General features: G+C 43.8%; 1 protein-coding gene across 1 annotated transcript in view; it reads left to right on the top strand.

Moving 5' to 3' along the window:
* Positions 1–20,435, top strand: part of LOC111954350 (discoidin, CUB and LCCL domain-containing protein 1-like) — a 38,478-nt gene extending 18,043 nt beyond the window's left edge. The window contains exons 8-15 of the mRNA XM_023974016.3: positions 1,068–1,265; positions 7,529–7,650; positions 7,868–8,015; positions 10,140–10,235; positions 10,340–10,424; positions 17,892–17,941; positions 18,639–18,758; positions 19,765–20,435. Of these exons, the coding sequence (XP_023829784.1) occupies positions 1,068–1,265; positions 7,529–7,650; positions 7,868–8,015; positions 10,140–10,235; positions 10,340–10,424; positions 17,892–17,941; positions 18,639–18,758; positions 19,765–20,333 (1,388 nt within the window). The 3' untranslated portion in view covers positions 20,334–20,435. The remainder of the gene's footprint in view (positions 1–1,067; positions 1,266–7,528; positions 7,651–7,867; positions 8,016–10,139; positions 10,236–10,339; positions 10,425–17,891; positions 17,942–18,638; positions 18,759–19,764) is intronic.
* Positions 20,436–24,416: the final 3,981 nt, after the last annotated feature.

Below are 24,416 nucleotides of genomic sequence, written 5' to 3'. Positions count from 1 at the left end.
GATGTCCTGCACTTTAATTAAGACTAGCTCCTTATTGACTTTCCTCAAAGCTCCACTCTCTCATTATGTTGGAATGGTGAGGAGGACAAGAGTCATAGCTTCTTTACATAGGGTTTTAGTTGGTTGCAGAGTTAACGGGTTTAGTCAGACTAGTTGCTCCTGGGACTGTTCTGACAGGATGTCTCCTGTGGGGACGATGTCGTCGATGCACTTATTAATGAAGCCGGTGACTGATGTGGTAAACTCTTCAATGCCATCAGATGAGTCCCGGAACATGTTCCAGTCTGTGCTAGCACATCCGTCCTGCAGCTTAGCATTCGCTGATACTTCCTGTTTGGGTTTTTGTTTGAAGGCAGGAATCGGGAGAATAAAGTTATGGTCAGATTTGCCAAATGGAGGGTGAGCGAGAGTTTTGTATGCGTCTCTGTGTGTGGAGTAAAGGTGGTCTAGAGGTTTTTTTTGCCTCTAGTTGCACAGGTGACAGAAATGAGGTAAAACGGATTCTAGTTTTCCTGCATTAAATCACTGGCCAGTAGGAGCGATTTTCTTGTTTGCCTATGGCCCTATACAGCTTGTTGAGTGTGGTCTTAGTGCCAGCATCGGTTTGTGGTGGTAAATAAACAACTATGAAAAATCTGGATGAAAACTCTCATGGTGAATAGTATGGTTTACAGCTTATCATGAGGTATTCTAACTCAGGTGAGCAGAACCTTGAGACTTCCTTAATATTAGAGATTGAACACCAGCTGTTGTTGACAAAGAGACACACTCCACCCCCCTTGAGCTTACCCAACGCTGCTGTTCTGTTCTGCCGGTGCATAGAAAAAAAGAGCTAGAATATTATCCATGTTCTTGTTCAGCCAAGTTTCCGAGAAACATAGTAAATTACAGTTCTTCAGATCCCGTTGATAGGAGTCTCGAACAGAGCTCTTCCCATTTGTTCTTTAGTGATTATACATTTGCCAATAGAACAGAGGGCAGAGGAAGTAGTGGGAATATTTTTGGTAAAATCTTATTCAGTTAGAGCAGCAGAATTGTTGTTATTTACTTCTGTTGTTGTTTTCTAGACTGTAAGAACCAGTCAGTGTTGCAGCATGTGTCTGTTAGTGCCAGTTCGTGGGGAGAAGCGATGGGTTGTCAGTCTGACTGGGCGCCCAACAGCTCCCAGGCTGACCCAGGATCAAGGGGCTGCACCTGGGCTGCAGATCAGAACGACAGCCTGCAGTGGCTCCAGCTGGACCTGGGGGAGAAGAAAAGGATCACAGGTGAGATAAGAGCCCTACTCAGGGGAACCTGCTCTCAAACATAAAGCTTCCAAATCTCCTCTCTACCTGACTCTACAAATAGAAGCTAAGTAGCACTCTGACTTTTTCCTCAGGGCTTATTCATTTATTTGGATCCCCATATTGTCTCCACACAATATTGGGCATGTCCGGCTTGCTATACTTACAGTGCCTTCAGAAAGTATTCACACCCCTTGACATTTTCCACATTGATTAAATTGAGATTTTTTGGGCCACTGGCCTACACACAACCCTGTAATGTCAAAGTGGAATTTATGTTTTTCGAAATGTTTACAAATTAATTACAAATTAAAAGCTGAAATGTATTCAACCCCTTTGTAATGGCAAGCATAAATAATTTCAGGAGTAAAAATGTCCTTAACATGTCACATATTAAATTACATGTATTCACTCTGTGTGCCACACATTCAATTATCTGTAAGTTCCCTCAGTCGAACAATGAATTCCAAACATAGATTGAACCACAAAGACCAGGCAGTTTTTCCAATGCCTCGCAAAGAACGGCACCTATTGTTAGATGGGTAAAAATAAAAAAGCAGACATTGAATATCCATTTGAGCATGTTGAAGTTATTCATTACACTTTGGATGGTGTATCAATACACCCAGTCACTACAAAGATACGGGCATCCTTCTTTAGTCAGTTGCCAGAGAGGAAGGAAACCGCTCAGGGATTTCACCATGAGGTCAATGGTGACTTTAAAGAACTTAGATTTAAAAGGCTGTGATAGGAGAAAACTGAGGATGGATCAACGACATTGTAGTTACTCCACAATACTAACCAAATTGACAGAGTGAAAAGAAGGAAGCCTGTACAGAATAAAAATATTATAAAACATGAATCCTGTTTGCAACAAGACACTAAAGTAAAAGTGCATCAAATATGGCAAAGCAGTTCACTTTTTGTTCTGAATACAAAGTGTCATGTTTGGGGCAAATCCAATACAACACATTACTGAGTACCACTCTCTATATTTTCAAGCATAGTGGTGGCTTTATCATGTTATGGGTATGCTTGTAATCGTTAAAGACTGGGGAGTTTTTCTGGATATAAAAGAAATGGAATGGAACTAAGCACAGGACAAATCCTAGATGAAAACCTGGTTCAGCCTGCTTTCCACCAGACATTGGGAGATTAATTCACCTTTCAGCAGGACAATAACCTAAAACACAAGGCCAAATCTATCAAATTTTCAATCAAATGTATTTATAAAGCCCTTTTTACATCAGCAGATGTCACAAAGTGCTATACAGAAACGCAGCCTAAAACCTCAAACAGCAAGAGATTATAAGAGTACATGGCCATTTAAGGCCAGATTGTTCTTCAAGAGGTTCAAACGTTCATAGATTACCAACAGGGTCAAATAATAATCACCGTGGTTGTAGAGGGTGCAACAGGTCAGTACCTCAGGAGTAAATGTCAGTTGGCTTTTCAAAGCCGAGCATTCAGAGGTCAAGACAGCAGGTGTGGTAGAGAGAGAGAGTTGAAAACAGCAGGTCCGGGACAAGGTAGCACGTCCGGTGAACAGATCAGGGTTCCCTAGCCGCAGGCAGAACAGTTGAAACTGGAGCAGCAGCACGACTAGGTGGACTGGGGACAGCCAGGAGTCTTCAGGCCAGGTAGTCCTTAGGCCTCCGGGAGGGGTGGTAGAGTGAGAGAATAAGAGGGAGCGTATTCACACAAGACACCATATAGGACAGGAGAATTACACCACATATAACAGACTGACCCTAGCCCCCCGGCACATAGATTATTCCAGCATAGATACTGGAGACTGAGACAGGGGTGGGTCGGGGGACACTGTGGCCCCATCCGACGATACCCCCGGCCAGGGCCAACCAGGCAGGATATAACCCCACCCACTTTGCAAAAGCACAGCCCCCACAACGCTAGAGGGACATCAACAGACCACCAACTTACTACCCTGAGACAAGGCTGAGTATAGCCCACGAAGATCTCCTCCACCGCACGAGCCCGAGGGGGGGGCGCAAAACCAGACAGGAAAAGCACATCTGTGACTCAACCCACTCAAGTGACGCACCCCTCTTAGGAACGGCATGGAAGAGCACTAGTAAGCCAGTGACTCAGCCCCCGTAGTAGGGTCAGAGGCAGAGAATCCCAGTGGAGAGAGGGGAGCCAGGCAGAGACAGCAAGGGCATTTCGTTGCTCCAGTGTCTTGCCGCTCACCTTCACACCTCTGGGCCAGACTACACTCAATCATAGGACCTACTGAAGAGATGAGTCTTCAGTAAAAACGTAAATGTCGAGGCCGTGTCTGCGTCTCTCACATGGATAGGCAGATCATTCCATTAAAATTGAAATCTATAGGAGAAAGCCCTGCCTCCAGCTGTTTGCTTAGAAATTCTAGGGACAATAATAAGGCTTGCATCTTGTGACCGTATCGTACGTGTAGGTATGTACGGAAGGACTAAATCAGAGAGATAGGTAGGACCATGTCACGATCGTCGTTACGTGAAAGAGAGGAGGACCAAGGCGCAGCGTGAAATGAACACATATTTAATCAACGAAGACGAAGAACACTTACAAACTAAACAAAACAACAAACCGATGAACGTGAAGCTATATAATGACAAGTGCAGACACAGGCAACTTACACATAGACATAGACAATCACCCACAAACTACCTAATGACTATGGTTGCCTAAATATGGCTCCCAATCAGAGACAACGATAGACAGCTGTCTCCAATTGAGAACCAATCTAGGCACCCATAGACATACATACACCTAGACTAAACATTGCCCCATAAACATACAAAAACACCTAGACAATACAAAACACATACATCCCCCATGTCACACCCTGACCTAACTAAAATAATAAAGAAAACAAAGATAATTAAGGCCAGGGCGTGACAGACCAAGAACATGTAATGCTTTGTAGGTTAGCTGTAAAACCTTGAAATCAGCCCTAGCCTTAACAGGAAGCCAATGTAGAGAGGCTAGCACTGGAGTAATATGATCAAATTTTGGGGTTCTAGTCAGGATTCTAGCCTTGGTCTGACGCTATTAAAAGGAAATGTACCACTTTCCCGAGTGCAGTCTCAGTGCTATGATGGGGTCTAAAACCAGACTGAAGCATTTCGTATACATTATTTGTCTTCAGGAAGGCAGTGAGTTGCTGCGCAACAGATTTTTCCTCAAAAAATTTAGAGAAATGGAAGACTAGAGATAGGCCAATTTTCATTTTTTACATTTTCCGGGTCATGGTTTGGCTTTTTCAAAATAGGCTTTTGTCGTGACGTTGCTACCATTAATGCGATGACGGCTATTCATCGAATAATTACATACCACGTTCAATTATTACACGATTCAATTAATCATATAACTATTTATTAAGTAGTAATCTGGGGCACCACGAGAAAAGTTTATTTAACAAGTTACCATTTCCCAAATTAACTCATATCAGATAATCTCGATATACTATCCGTCATAAATCAATCATTTGCTCCTATTTCAGTCTCATTCTGAACGTCGTAATATCCTGTAAATCTGCACGAACTCTAGTCTCCATGATGAATCAGTTTACACAAATTTGCTTAATTATTTATTTACTAACTAATGAAATAATCCCACAGAAATACATAAACAAACACACAGGATAGATTATACACTGATTATTAACATGATGCAATGAAAAGTCCCTAGTGGACTAACTCAATATGACGGCTGGTTACACAATGAAAGGGGGTGGAGAACGAAAGAGTGGGAGAAGGAGAGACAAAGGAATTCAACTATTGTACATACAGTTGAATAATACGCTCATCGTAAATATGGATATTTAGCACCCTAACAACCGCTCATTCAGATTTAGAAAAGCAATGTACATATTTACGCTTGTATGTCTTTGTCGTCTCTCTCTCTCTTAAAATCGCCCGGTCCATTTTCTGGGGAGTCAGTCAACAGAAAGTCTCTGGTTGTGTAAGTCTCTGGTTGTCCACCAGAGGTAACCATGTGCTTTGTAGTTGTAGCTTCTTGGTCTAGGAGTGTCTGTTAGAACGGATCTTCCTTAGGTGTACCACGCGGTGTTCAGCGGGCCTTGTCCGTTACTCAGATGGTTTAGAATAAATTCCACCTATAGTGGTGAGAGGAAATTGTTCTTTGTCTCTCGTCTTTGGTAAAGTTTCCTAGGCTAACAGTGCATACACAGCTGCAGACTGTACGGACAGAGAAGGAGTAGAAGACAATTTGTTCCAACCATTCTTAGCAGTGTGTAAACTATTAAAAAAAAAAATATCTACACTGTAGTTCCTTACCAAGATGACAGGGAATGTTCCTGAGTGGCCAAGTTACAGTTTTTACTTACATCTGCTATGGCAAGACCTGCAAATGGTTGTCTAGCAGTGGGCAACAAGCAATTTGACAGAGCTTGAAGAATTTTGATGTGAATTAATACTTTCTGAAGGCACTGTACCTTTTAGTTTACCAGGCTAAGTTATTTGAAGGTGTTTTTCACATCTGGAATTTCGAGATTTGGTTGTAGCCTACTGGTACAGATTTCCACCGTTGCCAATCTCTCTCTCATGATGAATGGCAATCCCTTCTTACTGGGCCTGCTCAATGCTCAGCATACTGTTAACATTACAGTTAACTGTAATAAAGTAGGAGCCTTGGTGTTCTTGGCCAAGTCTTATAGGATCAATGGCAATTTCCTCCCCCCGTGGCATCAATTAAAAACAACCGTTTAGATTTAACCCTCTCCTGCCTGGCTGTTTCCCCCCATTCGTAGCCCTCTGTAGAGGATGGTAATAGCATTAAGGCTCAACACGTACGTATACACACACACACACACACACACACACACACACATCTGTCGGAAAAAGATGAGAAGGGATAGAATGAGATCTGATCCAGAGGGTTGTTTAAATGGGGGATGTTCTCTTATAAATGGGCCTTTCTTTTGATTTAACTCTGGAGGGCTCACCACTGCAAAACTGTAGCACATGTGCACACACGCAGGCACACACACGCAGGCACACACACACGCAGGCAATCACACACGCAGGCACAACAACACGCAGGCACACAACACACACGCGGCACACACACACGCAGGCACACACACAAAGGCGCCCAGGCACACACACACGCAGGCACACACACACGCAGGCACACACGGACACGCAGGCACACACACACGCAGACACACACACGCAGACACACACAACATCGACCAAGGACACATGTTTCGCGGGCACCACGCAAGACACACCACGCCAGAACACACACAGCAGACACAACACGCAGACACACACACACACACACACACACACACACAGCATTAGACCAGTAATCTAATGTATTAGACCAGTTCTCAGTAATGCATGAAGGGAGAGAATGCTCCTCTGTGCTGCTCCTCCACAAACAAGAAAGTGACTTTCAAAGGCCTGTTTAAGTGTAGCACAATGCAATAGTTTATTTTGAGTGTGGTGTGTGTAGTCAGCAAGTCCCAAGTTAATTTCATGCTACTTTACAACACATTGGGTTCCAGTCAATGAAGAATGTCTAGCTTTGTCTGCCGGTTCAGAAATCCAGAGCTAAGGGGAACGTCGTTTTGATTGGAATGCGGTTCCTTGAAAATGGAAGCACTGTTGTCGTAGAATTGTTGTTGTGCAACAATCGTAAGACTCTATAGCCTGAAGAATACGACCCTTTCTTTCCTTAAGGATCTTGCCTTTCTGATACTCATATTATGGCAGATTGGATTTCTGTTGTTGCCGGTGTCAACAATTGTGCATTGGAAACCCCTGTTGCTCTTTATGCAACAAAAGTACATTTTTGCCGTGAAACCAACAAATACCTTCAGAGTCTGCGATTCTGTATTTGAAATATGACAGTCATTTCCTATAATGATAGGTTGCACTGCGTCTCCATATGAACCACAATGCCCTGTGTAATGACATGTTGCGGGTCACCCGTCTGCCGCCATATTGTTCTGGCCCTGTGTCAGGCGCTCATCTGCCACAAAAATGCTCATCATGGCTGTCTGGGAGCTGCAAATGACTRGGAGGGTTTCCCCTTGGTGTTGCAGTGACTGTTCTGCTCTCTGAGGTGATGTCTCCTTTCCCTGTTCCAGCACATTCCAGGGCTGACCAACGGGTGACATCACTGCCCTGGAGACAGACAGAGAAAAGGGGATGAAAAATGTTGAACAATAGAAAGTGAGATTTAGAGTTTTTACCTTCTCTATTTTTGTTTTCCAGGGATTATCACGACTGGCTCTACTATGTTGGACTATCACTACTATGTGAGGAGCTTCAAGATAGTTCACAAGGAGAGGAGTCGGTGGAGGACGTACACACAGAACAACAGCACACAATACATGGTGAGTACTCCAGATTCAATTATCTAATATCTGACTCCAATATTGAATTTCCTGATCATGGAACAATATACATTTCGGTATGTGTTATTGGGCAACAATTTCTTTATATGTAATCAATGTGTTATGTTGCCGATGAATCACAAGAATGCATGCCTTCCATTAAACCTTGCAACCACCTCCCCCTCACTCCCTCCGTCTCTCCCTTCCTCCCTGTCAGATATTTGAGGGGAACCAGGACAGTCTGCATCAGACCAGGAACACCTTCCACAATCCAATCATAGCCCGCTACCTGCGGATCATCCCTCAAACCTGGCACCAGAGGATCGTCATGAGGGTAGAGCTGCTGGGCTGCACCCATCTCAGAGGTACACATCCTAACCCCCATCTCAGAGGTACACATCCTAACCCCCATGTCAGAGGTACTCATCCTAACCCCCATGTCAGAGGTACTCATCCTAACCCCATGTCAGAGGTACTCATCCTAACCCCCATGTCAGAGGTACTCATCCTAACCCCAGTTCAGAGGTACTCATCTAACCCCATGTCCAGTCCACAGTACTGAGTGTGGGTCTGGCTACAACACCAGATAGTATTATCAGTGAGTTAGTAGATAGTGATTGATGACTACATGTACAGTTGAAGTCAGAAGTTTACATCCACTTAGGTTGGAGTCATTAAAACTAATTTTTCAACCACTCCACAAATTTCTGTTTAACAAACTATAGTTTTGGCAAGTCAGTTAGGACATCTACTTTGTGCATGACACAAGTCATTTTTCCAACAATTGTTTACAGACAGATTATTTCACTTATTATTCACTGTATCACAATTCCAGTCGGTCAGAAGTTTACATACACTAAGTTGACTGTGCCTTTAAACAGCTTGGAAAATTCCAGAAAATTATGTTATGGCTTTAGAAGCTTCTGATAGGCTAATTGACATCATTTGAGTCAATTGGAGGTGTACCTGTGATGTATTTCAAGGCCTACTTCAAACTCAGTGCCTCTTTGCTTGACATCATGGGAAAATCAAAAGAAATCACCCAAGACCTTAGAAAAAACATTGTAGACCTCCACAAGTCTGATTCATCCTTGGGAGCAATTTCCAAACGCCTTAAGGTACCACGTTCATCTGTACAAACAATAGAACGCAAGTGTAAACACCATGGGACCACACAGCCGTCATACCGCTCAGGAAGGAGACACGTTCTGTATCCTAGAGATGAATGTACTTTGGTGTGAAAAGTACAAACAATTCCAGAACAACAGCAAAGGACCTTGTGAAGATGCTGGAGGAAACAGGTACAAAAGTATCTATATCCACAGTAAAACAAGTCCTATATCGACATAACCTGAAAGGCTGCTCAGCAAGGAAGAAGCCACTGCTCCAAAACCGCCATATAAAAAGCCAGCCTACGGTTTGCAACTGCACATGGGGACAAAGATCGTACTTTTTAGAGAAATGTCTCTGGTATGATGAAACAAAAATAGAACTGTTTGGCCATAATTACCATCGTTATGTTTGGAGGAAAAAGGGGGAGGCTTGTAAGCCGAAGAACACCATCCCAACCGTGAAGCACGGGGGTGGCAGCATCAAGTTGTGGGGGTGCTTTGCTGCAGGGGGGACTGGTGGCTTCACAAAATAGGTGGCATCATGAAGAGGGTAAGTATGTGGATATATTGAAGCAACATCTCAAGACATCATTCAGGAAGTTAATGCTTGGTTGCAAATGGGTCTTCCAAATGGACAATGACCCCAAGCATACTTCCAAAGTTGTGGCAAAATGGCTTAAGGACAACAAAGTCAAGGAATTGGAGTGGCCATCACAAAGCCCTGAGCTCAATCCTATAGGAAATGTGTGGTCAGAAGTGAAAAAGCGTGTGCGAGCAAGGAGGCCTACAAACCTGACTCAGTTACACCAGCTCTGTCAGGAGGAATGGGCCAAAATTCACCCAACTTATTGTGGGAAGCTTGTGGAAGGCTACCCGAAACGTTTGACCCAAGTTAAACAATTTAAAGGCAATGCTACCAAATCTAATTGAGTGTATGTAAACTTCTGACCCACTAGGAATGTGATGAAAGAAATAAAAGCTGAAATAAATAATTCTCTCTACTATTATTCTGACATTTCACATTCTTAAAATAAAGTGATGATCCTAACTGACCTAGATGGGGGATTTTTACTAGGATTAAATGTTAGGAATTGTGAAAACTGAGTTTAAATGTATTTGGCTAAGGTGTATGTAAACTTCCGACTTCAACTGTAGATAATCTTTTGAGAGGACAATTATGAAAACAGAGTTTCATATTAGATAACTACTGATCTGTTGTTTTTATAGTACATCACAATAAAGTGGGGAAGTAAGTTAGTTCTGTTATTTTGGTTTTGGGCTGTATCAAGTTTTTGTCAAACCTGCTCACAGCTACCCCCCCCCCCCCCCTCCCCCCCTCGCTCTCTCTCTTCCTCTCCGCTCCCTCTCTCTCCTTAGTGAACATGTCATCCCAGGTCACATTACCCACCAAACCCAAGCCTCCGGTGGAGGACGAAGAGATCACTGAGCCAGTGCCCTCCCAGGCAGACTGCGGTACCCATCTCATTAAAACACTGCATTAACCATCCACCAGATGCCTTCTGTTTGTTTATGTAATAGCTGGCTAACATGTTCGCTCCTCTCATCTCTATTCTCAGGGAAGCTGGCCATCATCATCGTACCCATAGTCTTATCTGTGGTGCTCCTGCTGGTTGGGATTTGTGTATTCAAGATGCTGCAGAAGTAAGCGACTTGTTCATGTCATTTGAATAGATAATGTAATGTTTTTAGAGACCGTAATGTAAGGTTGTGTAAGGWGAGCTTGCACCTTCATAACTTGTGCATTTCCTGTCCCCATGACAACATGACTGACAAACTCAGATTAGCCTGACCTTATACGTCCCCATAGCACYGGGTTATCTCTACCGTGTGCCTACTCCCTAAAGTATGTCTGTTACGTWTGTGTGGGAGATGTTGTCTGTCTGCCTCTGTCAGCATGCATGAGAGGGAGATGTTTTCAGGAGAAGGGAGAGTGGAAGAGAAGAAATACATTAGAGTGAGGGAAGATAGAAGAAGTTGTGCCCCTGTTAAGCACAAGTTTTATATCAGTAAGGGTTTCCTGCACAGCTGCAAAATCGGACTGTAGCCATGTCACAGCCAGGTCAGCTGTTGTGGCAATTGCGTACAAAATAGTATCATCAGCATATAGATAATTTATTTTTATTTTTTTACAGATTGACCAATAACATTGATATAAATACTGAAAATAACAGGTCCTAGTATCAACCCATGCTGAACCTCTTTATATATTTCAAGAAATTAGGAAWTTCTGTCACTAAGATAATCATGAAACAATGAGCAGGCATCAGAGGCCATGCCAATTGAGGACAACTTGTTCAATAAAATAGCATGATCAACAGTATCAAATGCTTTTGAGGGGTCCACAAACAAGGCAGCACAATTCATTTTAGCATCTTAAGCATTGAGGATATCATTAACTAATGTGGTTGCTGTGATAGTGCTCTGCCCTGGCCTAAACCCAGATTGACTTATATTCAAAATACCATGCTCAGATAAAAAAGAGCGAAGTTGCTTATTTACCAAAGATTGAAGAATCTTAGCTAGATATGGAAGCCTGGAGATGGGATGATAATTATCAAGATCACTATCCACGCTCTTATTGAGTGGCAGCACATAAGCTGTTTTCCATTCCTTTTGGAACATTTCCTGATAACAATGTTAGATCTAAGATATGGGTTACTGAGCCAGCAATGAGGGCGGCAGCACATTTGAGCAGACCCAGTTCCAATTGGTCAGCCCCTGTKGATWTCTTGGTGTCTTGGCATCAAATACTTATTTTTCTGTGAATTGACAATCATTTTCTGACTAAATCTGCAAAATCCCAGAATCAGCGTTTAGCCCACTCTTAGAGATGGTAGGGTTAGACGCTCTTTAAAAAAGATAGCCAGCTCAAATAAAATGCAGATTAAATGCATCAATGATGACATTTTTGTCTGTTATGTGGCCAGAATTAATTTGCTGGGGCAAAGAGGAGGAAGTGCAACCCTTGAAAGATTTGACAGTTTTCCAGAATTTTGCCRGATTCCCCTTACAGTCAGAAAGAGTGGTTACATAATAATCAGGTTATGCCTTTCTGATTAGTTTTACGCATTGATTACTCAKTTGCCTAAAATATTGTCAATCCGGGCTTAAGCCTGTGTTTCTGGCCTTGAACCAGGTAACATTTCTCTTATGAATGACTTCGGATAATTCAGGAGTGAAACAGGCATTCGATCTACCTTTAACTCTCAGTTTTAAAGGAGGCATTATTATCTACAATAGAATTGAAGACATTTGAAAAAAAAGCTTTAAGCTAAATCAGGTTCAGGGATAGCTGAGATATAGTCATGGTCACTAAAATAAAGATCATGTAAAAAAGCTTGTTCACTTAAGTTTTTTAAGTTCTCTTAGTGACGACACAAGGCTTAGATTTATGCATTCTCACAGCTCTGACAGAGACAACTGGACCATGGTCACTAAAATCCATTGGGAAAACCGCACTAGCAGCATTTTTATCTGGAGTATTCTCAAAATAAGATCAGTCAGACTAGATTCCGATGGATCTTTAGGATTGGGCTGTGTAGGCTCAGTTATCAGCTGAGACCGGTTTAGCTCAGAGCAAATATCTTTCAGCATATCTGACACTGGTGTCCTCCAATCAATATTAAAATTGCCCCAAATTATGAATTAATGTTTACCATACTTAGATAGCCATTAGATAGCCAATGATATCATAACCGCCATCGATAAGAGACATTACTGTGCAGCCGTATTCATCGACCTGGCTAAGGCTTTCGACTCTGTCAATCACAACATTCTTATTGGCAGACTCAACAGCCTTGTTTCTCAAATGTTTGCCTCGCTTGGTTCACCAACTACCTCCGATAGAGTTCAGTATGTCAAATCGAAGGCCTGTTGTCCGGAGCTCTGGCAGTCTCTATGGGGTGCCACAGGGTTCAATTCTCGGGCCGACCTCTCTTCTCTGTATACATCAATGATGTCGCTCTCGCTGCTGGTGATTCTTTTGATCCACCTCTACGCAGACGACACCCATGTCTGTATACCTCCTGGCCTTCGTTGGACACTGTGTTAACAACCTCCAGATGAGCTTCAATGCCATACAACTCTCCTCCGTGCCTCCAACTGCTCTTCAATGCAAGTAAAACTAAATGCAGCTCTTCAACCGATTGCTGCCCGCACCTGCCCGCCCGTCCAGCATCACTACTGGACGGTTCTGACTTAGAATATGTGGACAACTAACAAATACCTAGGTGTCTGGTTAGACTGTAAACTCTCCTTCCAGACTCACATTAAACATCTTCAATTCAAAATCAAATCAGAATGGCTTCCTATTTCGCAACAAAGCATCCTTCACTCATGCTACCAAACATACCCTCGTAGAACTGACCATCCTACCGATCCTCGACTTCGACGATGTCATTTACAAAATAGCCCCCAACGCTCTACTCAACAAATTGGATGCAGTCTATCACAGTGCCATCCGTTTTGTCACCAAAGCCCCATATACTACCCACCACTGCGACCGTATGATCTCGTTGGCTGGCCCTCGCTTCGTACTGTCGCCAAACCCACTGGCTCCAGGTCATCTACAAGTCTCTGCTAGGTAAAGCCCCGCCTTATCTCAGCTCACTGGTCACCATAGCAGCACCACCCGTAGCATGCGCTCCAGCAGGTATATCTCACTGGTCACCCCCAAAGCCAATTCCTCCTTTGGCCACCTCTCCTTCCAGTTCTCTGCTGCCAATGACTGGAACGAACTGCAAAAATCACAGGAGCTGGAGACTCGTATCTCCCTCACTAGCTTTAAGCACCAGCTGTCAGAGCAGCTCACAGATCACTGCACCTGTACATAGCTCATCTGTAAATAGCCCATCCAATCTACCGCATCCCCATACTGTATTTATTTATCTTGCTCCTTTGCACCCCAGTATCTCAACTTGCACATTCATCTTCTGCACATCCTACCATTCCAGTGGTTAATTGCTATAATGTAATTACTTTGCCACCATGGCCTATTTATTGCCTTACCTCTCTTATCCTACCTCATTTGCACATGCTGTATATAGATTTTTCTACTGTATTATTGATTGTATGTTTGTTTATTCCATGTGTAACTCTGTGTTGTTGTATGTGTCGAACTGCTTTGCTTTATCTTGGCCAGGTCGCAGTTGCAAATGAGAACTTGTTCTCAACTAGCCTACCTGGTTAAATAAATAWAWAMAWWTTKGGGGGATAAATTGTTAAGAGAACATGAGGGAGCCGAGGGAGGGCGRTACACTCCTACTAGTGTCAGCTGGTTWTTATGACCAAGGCCCACATTATGARCGAGACAATCGTGGCGCAGCAGTCTAAGGCACTGCATCGGAGTGTTGCGGCGTCACTACAGCCTGGGKTCTGGGGTTCGATCCCAGGCTGTGTCACAACCGSCCGTGACTGGGAGTCCCATATGGCGGCGCACAATTGGCCCAGCGTCATCCGGGTTAGGGGAGGGTTTGGCCAAGGGGGCTTTACTTGGCTCATTGCGCTCTAACGACTCCTTGTGGCGGGCCGGGCGCCTGCAGGCTGATTTCGGTCGTCAGTTGAACGGTGTTTCCTCTGAAATATTGGTGCGGCTGGCTTCCATGTTAAGCGAGCGGGTGTCAAGAAGCGCAGCTTGGCGGGTCATGTTTCGGAGGACGCATGATTCCACCTTCGCCTATGCCGAGCCCGTTGAGGAGTTACAGCGATGAGACAAGATCGTAATCACGAAATTGGGGAGAAAAAGGGGGTAAAAATTACAACAACAAAAAATATAGACCAGTCAAAGGTTTGGGCACACCTACTAAAATCTAAATATATTTTATATAAATATAAGTAGCCTTATAGATAACAGCTTTGCACACTCTTGGCATTCTCTCAACCAACTTCATGAGGAATGCTTTTGAAGGAGTCTTGAAGAAGTGTGCAAAACAATCTTGAYGGAGTTCCCACATATGCTGAGCACTTGTTGGCTGCTTTTCCTTCACTCTGTGGTCCAACTCATCCCAAACCATCTCAATTGGGTTGAGGTTGGGTGATTGTTGAGGCCAGGTAATATGATGCAGCACCATCACTCTCCTTCACGGTCAAATAGCCCTTACACAGCCTGGAGATGTGTTTTGGGTCATTGTCCTGTTGAAAAACAAATGATAGTCCCTAGGGATGCACAATATATCGGTGAACATATCGAAATCAGACGATATTAGCTAAAAATGCCAACATCGGTATTGGCCCGATGTCTAGTTTAACGCCGATGTGCAAAACCGATGTCAAAGCTGACGCGCATGCCTATATAACGTAGGTACATGACATAACGACGCCATATAAAATTTAGCGCTACACGTGCAACACAGCATTCCTAACCTAGCCCACAATGTCTGCTGTGTGAATCGAGCAGTCATCAAGTCGAGCAGTCATTTGAAACAGTAAGAAAATTTCAGCGAGACACCTCAAAGGCGAAATCCATTAACGCGAAGATAATAGAATTCATTGCCCTTGACAATCAACCGTTCTCTGTCGTGGGTGATGTTGGCCTTCGCTGACTGGTCGAGCACCGGTACACACTACCAAGTGCGCTATTTTTCAGATGTTGCCCTACCGGAGTTACACGGTAATAGCATCATTGCTATTAGCTTCATGACTGACATTTGGACCAGCGATATCAGCCCTATGAGCATGCTGAGTTTGACAGCACAGTGGGTCGTCGACGATTTCGTACTGAGGAAAGTTGTATTACCTGCTCATGATTGTGCTGTTTGTCATACCGCTGCTGCCATTTCAATGGCATTTGAGAACATGTTTGAAACTTGGAAACATGAACACACTAGCTTGCTCCATTCGAACAACTGRCTCAAGAAATAAGCTCATCAACTGCACCTGCAGCAGAYTTGATACCCTCTGTCATGGCAATGAAACGCCTGCTCAACAAAACTGCCGACAGGCTGTGAACAAGCAATTCGGTGGCATTCTCTCTTTACTGTGTCGCCACCATGCTYGATGCTATGTACAAGGACCGCTACTTCAATGCAGACAAGAAACAGGGTTTACGTGAAATGTTCAATACACAGYTGGACAAGATGGAAACGGACACAGTGACAGTGCACACCGAGGAAGAGAGGCCAYGGACAGACAGAGCTGAAACTTCACTGCTTGACATGTATGATGAAATCCTAGTTGAGAATGAAACGACTGAACAAATGATCAACAAAACAGCAGGGCAAGTAAGTGAAAGAAATAGGTTTTGAATACTGGTAATGGGGACCTATGTAAATGCCAACAAAACAACTTTTTGGTCAGTGTGTGTGTGTAACGTTTATTTAACTTGGCAAGTCAGTTAAGAACAAATTCTTATTTACAATGGCGGTCTACCCCGAATGACGCTGGGCCAATTGTGCACTGCCCTATGGGATTCCCAATCCCTGCCGGATGTGATATAGCCTGGATTCAAACCAGGGACTGTAGTCATGCCTCTTGCACTGAGATGCAGTGCCTTAGACCACTGTGTCCATGTGTGTGTGTTAACTATTTAACTGTACTAGAATGCTTAAAAGGCCGCAAAAAAAAATCATATCGGTATCGTTTTTTTGGCAAGGAAAATATCAGATATCGGTATTGGCCAAAAATGTCATATCGGTGCATCACTATTAGTCCCACTAAGCGCAAACCAGATGGGATGGCACATCGCTGCAGAATGCTGTGGTAGCCATGCTAGTTAAGTGTGCCTTGAATTCTAAATAAATCACAGACAGTGTCACCATTAAAGCACCCCCACACCATCACACCTCCTCCATGCTTCATGGTGGGAACCACACATGCAGAGATCATCCGTTCACCTACTCAATGTCTCACAAAGACACAGCTGTTGGAACCAAAAATCTCAAATTTGGACTCATACCAAAGGATATATTTCCACCGGTCTAATGTCCATTGTTTGTATCTTGGCCCAATTAAGTCTCTTCTTCTTATTGGTGTCCTTTAGTCGTCGTTTCTTTGCAGAAATTCGACCATGAAGGCCTGATTCATGAGGTCTCTGAACACTTGATGTTGAGATGTGTCTGTTACTTGAACTCTGTGAAGCATTTATTTGGGCTGCAATTTCTGAGGCTGGTGACTCTAATGAACTTATCCTCTGCAGCAGAGGTAACTCTGGGTCTTCCTTTCCTGTGGCGGTCCTCATGAGAGCCAGTTTCSTCATAGCGCTTGATGGTTTTTGCGACTGCAGTTCTTGAAATGTTCTGGATTGAATGACTTTCTTCATGTCTTAAAGTAATGATGGACTGTTGTTTCTCTTTGCTTATTTGAGTTCTTGTCATAATATGGACTTGGTCTTTTACCAAATAGGGCTACCTTCTGTATACCCCCCTACCATGTCATAACACAACTGATTGTCTCAAACGCATTAAGAAGGAAAGAAATTCCACAAATGAACTTTTAACAAGGCACACCTGTTAATTGAATAACATTCCAGGTGACTACGTCATGAAGCTGTTTGAGAGAATGCCAAGAGTGTCCAAAGCTGTCATCAAGGCAAAGGKTGGCTACTTTGGAGAATCTCAAATATATTTTTGTTTTTGTTTAACACTTTATTGGTTTCTACATGATTCCATATGTGTTATTTCATAGTTTTGATGTCTTCACTATTATTCTACAATGTAGAAAATAGTAAAMATAAAGGAAAACCCTTGAATGAGTAGGTGTATCCAAAATTTTGACTGGTACTGTATATGTGGCAACACCCCCACCTCTGCCAATTCTGTCCGATCTGTAAAAATTAGAACCAGTCAGAGACACATCAGAGTCCAGCACAGAATTATTGGAGGTGGTAGGGAGAGGGGCTTAAGGGGTCATGGGTCAGAACATGTGGCCACTGCATGAGTCCCTAGAGAGAAGAGAGAGAGGGTGAAACGAAGATAAACGAGAAAAGGGTACACAGCAGAGCCAGGCAGTTGTGTGTGTGTGTGTGTGTGTGTGTATAGGGGATAAAGCCGACCCTACATCCCCCTGTCTCAGCGCCACCTCCCCTCCCAGGAGGTTATCATGGGAAAGGGCGAGGGGGCATCCCTGTCCTCCCTGTCACTGGAGTTCACCCCAGYATTTGTCTTTCTGTCACAGGAAGAAGACAAAGGAGAACTCATACGGATCCTCTGATACCCAGAAAACAGGTCAGCGAACAATCTCTCAACTCATCTCTTTGTCATAGCAATGAAGCCGAATGTTAGTCTTTACTTTGTCAAAGATGTCATACGTACTGTACATCAAATGTAATCATTTGTATGGTGAAGATGAGCCTTAGAAATAAGCTATAGGCAGGAAAATATAAGCAATAGAAAAATCCATGTTGTTATGCTAATACCCAGTCAGCTAACAGGTTGTATATTGTTCCTTATCATGACTGCTTTAATGAAACTGACAGATGCCAGCTTTATTGATCTGTGACAACATGTCTGTCAGTCTGTGCGGTGGGGGGTTGTGGGTAGTGAAAGCCGGTCAGGGCTTGTCTCTGAGAGCAGACAGACGCGCTCCAGCAAGCACACCGGGCCACATCCATAAGCATAGGTCCAACTGCCAGCATCTCACCCCCCTTGCCCTACCCTCATCCACTTCTATCCTCCACATGACTAAAGCAGACAGAGAATTTGAAACAGAACCATATCTATAGTAAAGCATGACTCTCGTTCCTGGCATCTCTAAAAGAATAGCTCACATATGGAAGCCTCAGCAGTTTAAGCCAGCCGGTCAGCTGTAATTTGGTGCTTATCTCTGTGTTGTCCCTGCTAGATTCCTGTCATTATGTCTGTCTGTCTGTCTGTGGAGTTAACCATTGTCTTTTTACTGTCTCTGCCTGCTTTCGGTGCTCAGGTTGCTGGAAGCAGATCAAGCAGCCGTTTGCCAGGCACCAGTCCACAGAGTTCACCATCAGCTACAGCTCAGAGAAGGACCCCATGCAGAAACTAGACCTGGTCACCAGCACCATGGCAGGTGAGGACACATGCACACAGAGGTGTATGTCCATACACCCACACACCTGTCATCCCAGCTCAAGAGCCTATGGAGGCACCACCACCTATTGAACTTCCATTTTCCTCCATGAGTATCTGAGTTACTTGTATTGATTCATAATAACTCCACAGCCCAGTAAGTGTGTTGTGAAGCTCTCCATTCTTTACAGACATAACCCCACTCACAGTAACCGTGAAACACTCTGTGGTGATTAGTTTACAGTTCTCTTCTCAGTCCATGGCCAAAGCAATCTAGAACTCATTGTAAGCTCCTGTCTCAGTGTMTGAACGAACCATACAAAGAAGACTTCAGTGACAATCCTCTCTTCTCTGGCTCGTATCAGTAATTCAWTGTAATTCTGGTGGAGCTAGAGAGGATTGATCATCAAAGCTGGAGCCAGCAGGAGGCTAGCTAGTGTAATCCTTGACTTTGGGAAGTCCTCTAGTAGTCTGCTGAACAGTTCCTGACGGGCTAAGAGGCAGCCAGATGAATAATGGCCTTCTGTTGCTGTTAATAATMCACAGCTTTCCTTTAGGGCACCAATTATTGATGATTCACATACTCTGCCAGGGTTGAATATTGAGATAGATCACTATAAACCTGCTACCAGTAAATGCAGATCAATGAAAGGGATCATGTCTGTGTTGAAAGACAATTGTGTCCTTTTGATATATAAAGGAGTCATATTATTCATTATAACTGAGTGAAAACAATGAAGTTGGTGTTTTGAAAGCTCTGACGAAGGCCTTGAGGCCGATACGTAKGGCTTGATAAAGAGCAGTGATACTATCAAGAGCGGTGTGCGGGTTTCTTCTTTTTTCTCATTTTGTTCAGCTGTTACCATGCACCTGCAAAAAAGATAGCTCAGATGTGCAAGTRCCTTTTGAATTTTGAATATGCTCATTCCAAAACAGTCACGTTTGATCACCATGGCACTGGTAATAAAGTTCTGCTCTTAAGTGACCTGTGTCCTTGTGTCCTCCAGAGTACCAGCAGCCTCTGATGATTGGGACGGGCACAGTGACCAGGAAGGGCTCTACGTTCAGGCCCATGGACACCGAGACCAAGGAGGACCCTAGCGACCCGTCCACCCACTACAACTACCTGCACACAGCCAACCAGTACGCCCTGCCCCTCACCAACCAGGAGCCAGAGTACGCCACACCCATCATCGAGCGCCACACCTTCCACAAGGATGGCTTCCTGCCAGACCCGGCCAACTACTGCGTTCCAGGGATTGTCCTCAGCAAGACTCCCTCCTTTAAAACCATGGACAGGAAAGCAGGGGTGGGCTCCTCCGGGGGCTACCAAACCCCCCAGGTCAAAACAGACCGGGGACACAGTAACTCTGAGGGGGTCTACGACAGCCCCAAGGTGAACAAGCCTGTGGCCCAGAGCAAGAGCTGTGGCTGCTCAGACTACCAGAGACCCCAGGCCAAGCTGGCAGAGCTGGAGAGCTACTCCAGCCCCAGGGACTGTGTGAGGGTGGCACCCGCCATTGGCCACAGGCCGGACCATCGACCAGACCCTGAGGGCAGCTCTGGAGGAACCTGATGATGGAACATCTATGGGACTACAGGACAAACTGTCAAACTGTGATTTCCATCAGTTCACGGCCGTTTTAGACGGACCTCACTGTAGTAAACACAACCAATCTCATCTAAATGGTAAATTATTTCTCRWCTGACTTCCGGCATGCGGGAGACGACAGTGTTTGTGTTTGCTGTGTGAAACGGACCTACAGGATGAACTGGATGCATCTCGGAGGCTGTGCAAGCAGACATCAAAATACAGATGGTTACTTTTATTTTCCTCGTTATGAGGTGATTTATTAAAAAGCAAATAGTGATGAGACAGGACATGTCCCTAAAAATGGGAAAATACCTCCCCTCATTCTCAACTGTGACTGATGTTTGTGACTGTAACATAAGATTGAAATAATGTGACTCGGTTCCTTAACTGTACAGTATATTTTGAGGTCGTGATAAAGCTTTCAGAATCTCTCGGTCTGAGGTGAAGCTGTTTTCAGCAGGAAGACATAGAGGAAGCAGAGTACTTGTTAAGTAAAGCAGCACCCAGTTTAAAGTGGCAGATTTGTGTGTCCCCAGCGGGTCCTACTATAGGGCGATTTATGCAGTCAGTGGAGTTGGCTCTTAACAGAGAACTGTAAGGACACACTGTGACTGAAAGGACTGGTGTCACCGCATGGGGTCCCCCACAATGGGGGTTCTGTTACCATGTTGCAGGTGGCTCTATGCTCTAAAGCCGAGCGGCTGCATCGCTGCTCTGTATCAAAGTCTGGAGGCAGATCTGGCCAGTGTGGGCAGAGAGCCCATGAATAGGCAATGGGAGAGAGTGTACAGTTAGTCTGGCATATTTAGAAACACCCAGCTGGGGATTTAGGGGAGTACAACTGGACTACAACACATCACAGAGCTGTTTTTATATGATCTGTTTAACTGAACTAGATTAAGAACTACTGTAAAGGCCTGTTCTTTTTTAAATGGATGTTGAACACAAAGCCATGTTAAATGGTACCATTACTACAGTGTGTACATACATGTGCATAGTTTGAACATGTTTATTGCCAAGAGTAAAGAAAAAAAGAAATAGAATTGCTGTCCTGTGCTGTCGACTATATTAAAAGCACCAGTGAGTGTGGTGTTGCTGCTGTGAACGAAAGAGAGACCTTAGGATGTAACTAAGAACTCTTTAATTTCTGTGAAATATTTTGTGGAGATCTTTCGAGCGGGGTTGTATGTACGTACAGTACTCCGTCTGAGCGTTGCAAAAAGTTTGTCACTCTCATTCAAAGTGTGTCTACTGACTGTTGGCTGTAAACTGAGCCCTGAATAAAAACCAGCAGTTGACTTCCACATGTCAAGGTCTCTTTACTATGTGAAAATGTGTCTCAGCAGCCTAGCCTCAGCCCTGGGACAACCGGCTTTCCAGTCCCAGCGCCCAGAGAAGCGGGAAGTCACAAGAACACCCCACCTCCACCAGCACTCCGCCTGTTTCTGTCTGTGGAGGAATGTGGTAGTTTGGTGTCAGTCTGGGAGTAGCAGCTGCTGCCCAGTCTTCCCAGCTCTGGGCCCAGCTGAGGAGAAGAGGGGAGAGGGCTGATTTGGGGGTATGACAGCCTCACTGAGGGCCCTGATAACACATTACTGGTCTCTCCATAAGCGGGGGTTAGAGTGGTGGTCTGGTGGAGATAACCTTAGTCTGAGAAGAGAGAGAGCAGGTGTGTGTGAGATCATGTCTGCCAGTGGGCTGGGCCTAGTCCAGCGCGTTCACACAGGGGTGTGGAGCACCGTTTACACCTCCAACCCAAAGCTACCTGAAAGCTCAGACTCAGAGCAGCTCTCTCAGTGACCACACTGCTCCTGGCTATTCAGTTTATCCCCACAAATTCCTGTCATGTCTCTTCTTGCGGACTGACGACTTTGTGATTTTAGCTTTGTTCATGTGAGCTTGAAGAGTATCAGTTTTGAACTGTGTCCCATTGGTAAATTCTAAATGGCAGGAAAAACGTTAACCTAAAACTGGAGCGCGTTTACAAGTATTTGGATAAATAATTATTCTGTATGAAGTCCTTAGCAGTTTGATATGAATCGTAACTGTATGTTCTTTCGTTTGCTAAATGTTCAGTATGTGTCTATTCACTGTGAATAATTGACGACTGCTTTTTCTATGTGCTGTATTGATAAAACTCAGAATGCACTACTAGTGGTTCTAGCGTTTACATCTCCCCCTGGTGTTCATTGTAGTTCACTGAAGAAAAGCAATAGTAACAGTACACATCAGAAAAATAACTTCCAGTTTAATCATTGTCTGCTTCTCATTGTCAGAAATGTGGATCTTCACATTTCAACCTAGTGAAGATGATCTCCCTTTCATATATTGAAGGAAGGCAGGCTATACACATACACTATACAGACCAGATTGGGTAAATACATTGAAGTTTATTCAAAGGTTTCATGTTATACATTAACTACAGATATGACATTTATACCAAATCATCCAAGATTTCAGAAACACATTTTATGACAAAAATAAGTTATTTTATTCCTCAAAAGCAAAGAAAACAATGTCAGGTAAAACCTGTGTCTAAAAAGGGAGCCTTTGTTTCTTCAGTCAAAAGCACTGGCAACAAGCGATGTGAACATTCTCTATGACATGCTGCGCCAGTGTTCAGGTGACACACGATGTCTGTGTCTAGTGCCACTGTGTGTCATTTCACTAATGTTAAGCAGGGAACTGTCCTTGGCTTGGACACGTCCTTCATGAAGAGCATTTGAGTTTGATCAAAGCGCAATTTATACTGACCAAAAATATAAATGCAACATGCAACAATTTAACTGATTTAACTGAGTTGTAGTTCATATAATGAAATCAGTCAATTGAAATAAATAAATGAGGCCCTAATCTATGGATTTCACATGACTGGGCAGGGGAACAGCCATGGATGGGCTTGGGAGGGTCCACCCATTTGGGAGCCACGCCCAACCAATCAGAATTATTTTTTTCCCCACAAAAGGACTTTATTACAGAAATAAATACTCCTCAGTTTCATCAGCTGTCCAGGTGGCTGGTCTCGGACAATCCCGTAGGTGAAGAAACGTGGAGGTCCTGGGCTGGAGTGGTTACACATTACCACGGTCTGTGGTTGTGAGGCTGGTTGAACGTACTGCGAAATTCTCAAATACGACATTGAAGGCTGCTTAGGGTAGAGAAAATAACATTCAAGTCCCTGGCAACAGCTCTGGTGGACATTCATGCAGCTTCTTGTTATGCCATACCTGTCAGGTGGATGGATTATCCTGGCAAAGGAGAAATGTTCACTAACAGGGACACAAACAAATTTTAGAGAAATAAGCTTTTTGTGCATATGGAACATTTCTAGGATATTTTATTTCAGCTCATGAAACATGGGACCAACACTTTACATGTTACATTTACATTTTTGTTTAGTGTAGATAAAAAATTAAATAAACAGTAACTGCAGATTAGCTATGAATGAGGTCAAGATTGGAACAAGGCTGCAGGTTGTCATGACCACCTCAACCCCTCAGTCCCTCAATGGGGGTACATTTGTAATGAGTACAGTAGAGAGATGCTAGCTACTACAGTAGCTAAATTCCAATATGATCTACAGAAATGCACTGATTTCATGTTTTAAAACAGCTAATACACACATACGCATAACTTTCTATWGTCTCAAAGATGATAGTTTGTGGATTTTATTTTTTAAATTGATCTTCAGTGCATAAAAACCTGTTTGCATGTACACAAACCTTTTGGTTGTGTGAAATTCATAGATTAAAGCTGGAAACTCCCATCCCTTAACAGGTTGATAACCCTCTGACAGCTCTTAATATCAGAACACAGTACAGCCGACACGCTGCGGTCAGTCATCTTTGGGTCCTAACGAGTCTGAAAACACAGCCACTGATACAAGATCACACCACACCAGTAATAGAGAAGGGTGGGAAAACAATACAGCGAAGGACTTCAGGGACAAGCAAGATATGTACTTTGTGTGAAAAGGGACAAGAACAAAGGCGGTAAAGGAGAAATCCTAGTTGAGTTTAAAGATATTGCACTTCTAATTTCTGGCAATGGAGCTTGTGGTTATAT

This window comes from Salvelinus sp. IW2-2015, linkage group LG28, assembly GCF_002910315.2.
Source record: "Salvelinus sp. IW2-2015 linkage group LG28, ASM291031v2, whole genome shotgun sequence".
Taxonomy (NCBI): Eukaryota; Metazoa; Chordata; class Actinopteri; order Salmoniformes; family Salmonidae; genus Salvelinus; species Salvelinus sp. IW2-2015.
The sequence above is the reverse complement of the archived record's forward strand: the minus strand, read 5'-3'. Positions and strand labels throughout refer to the sequence as shown.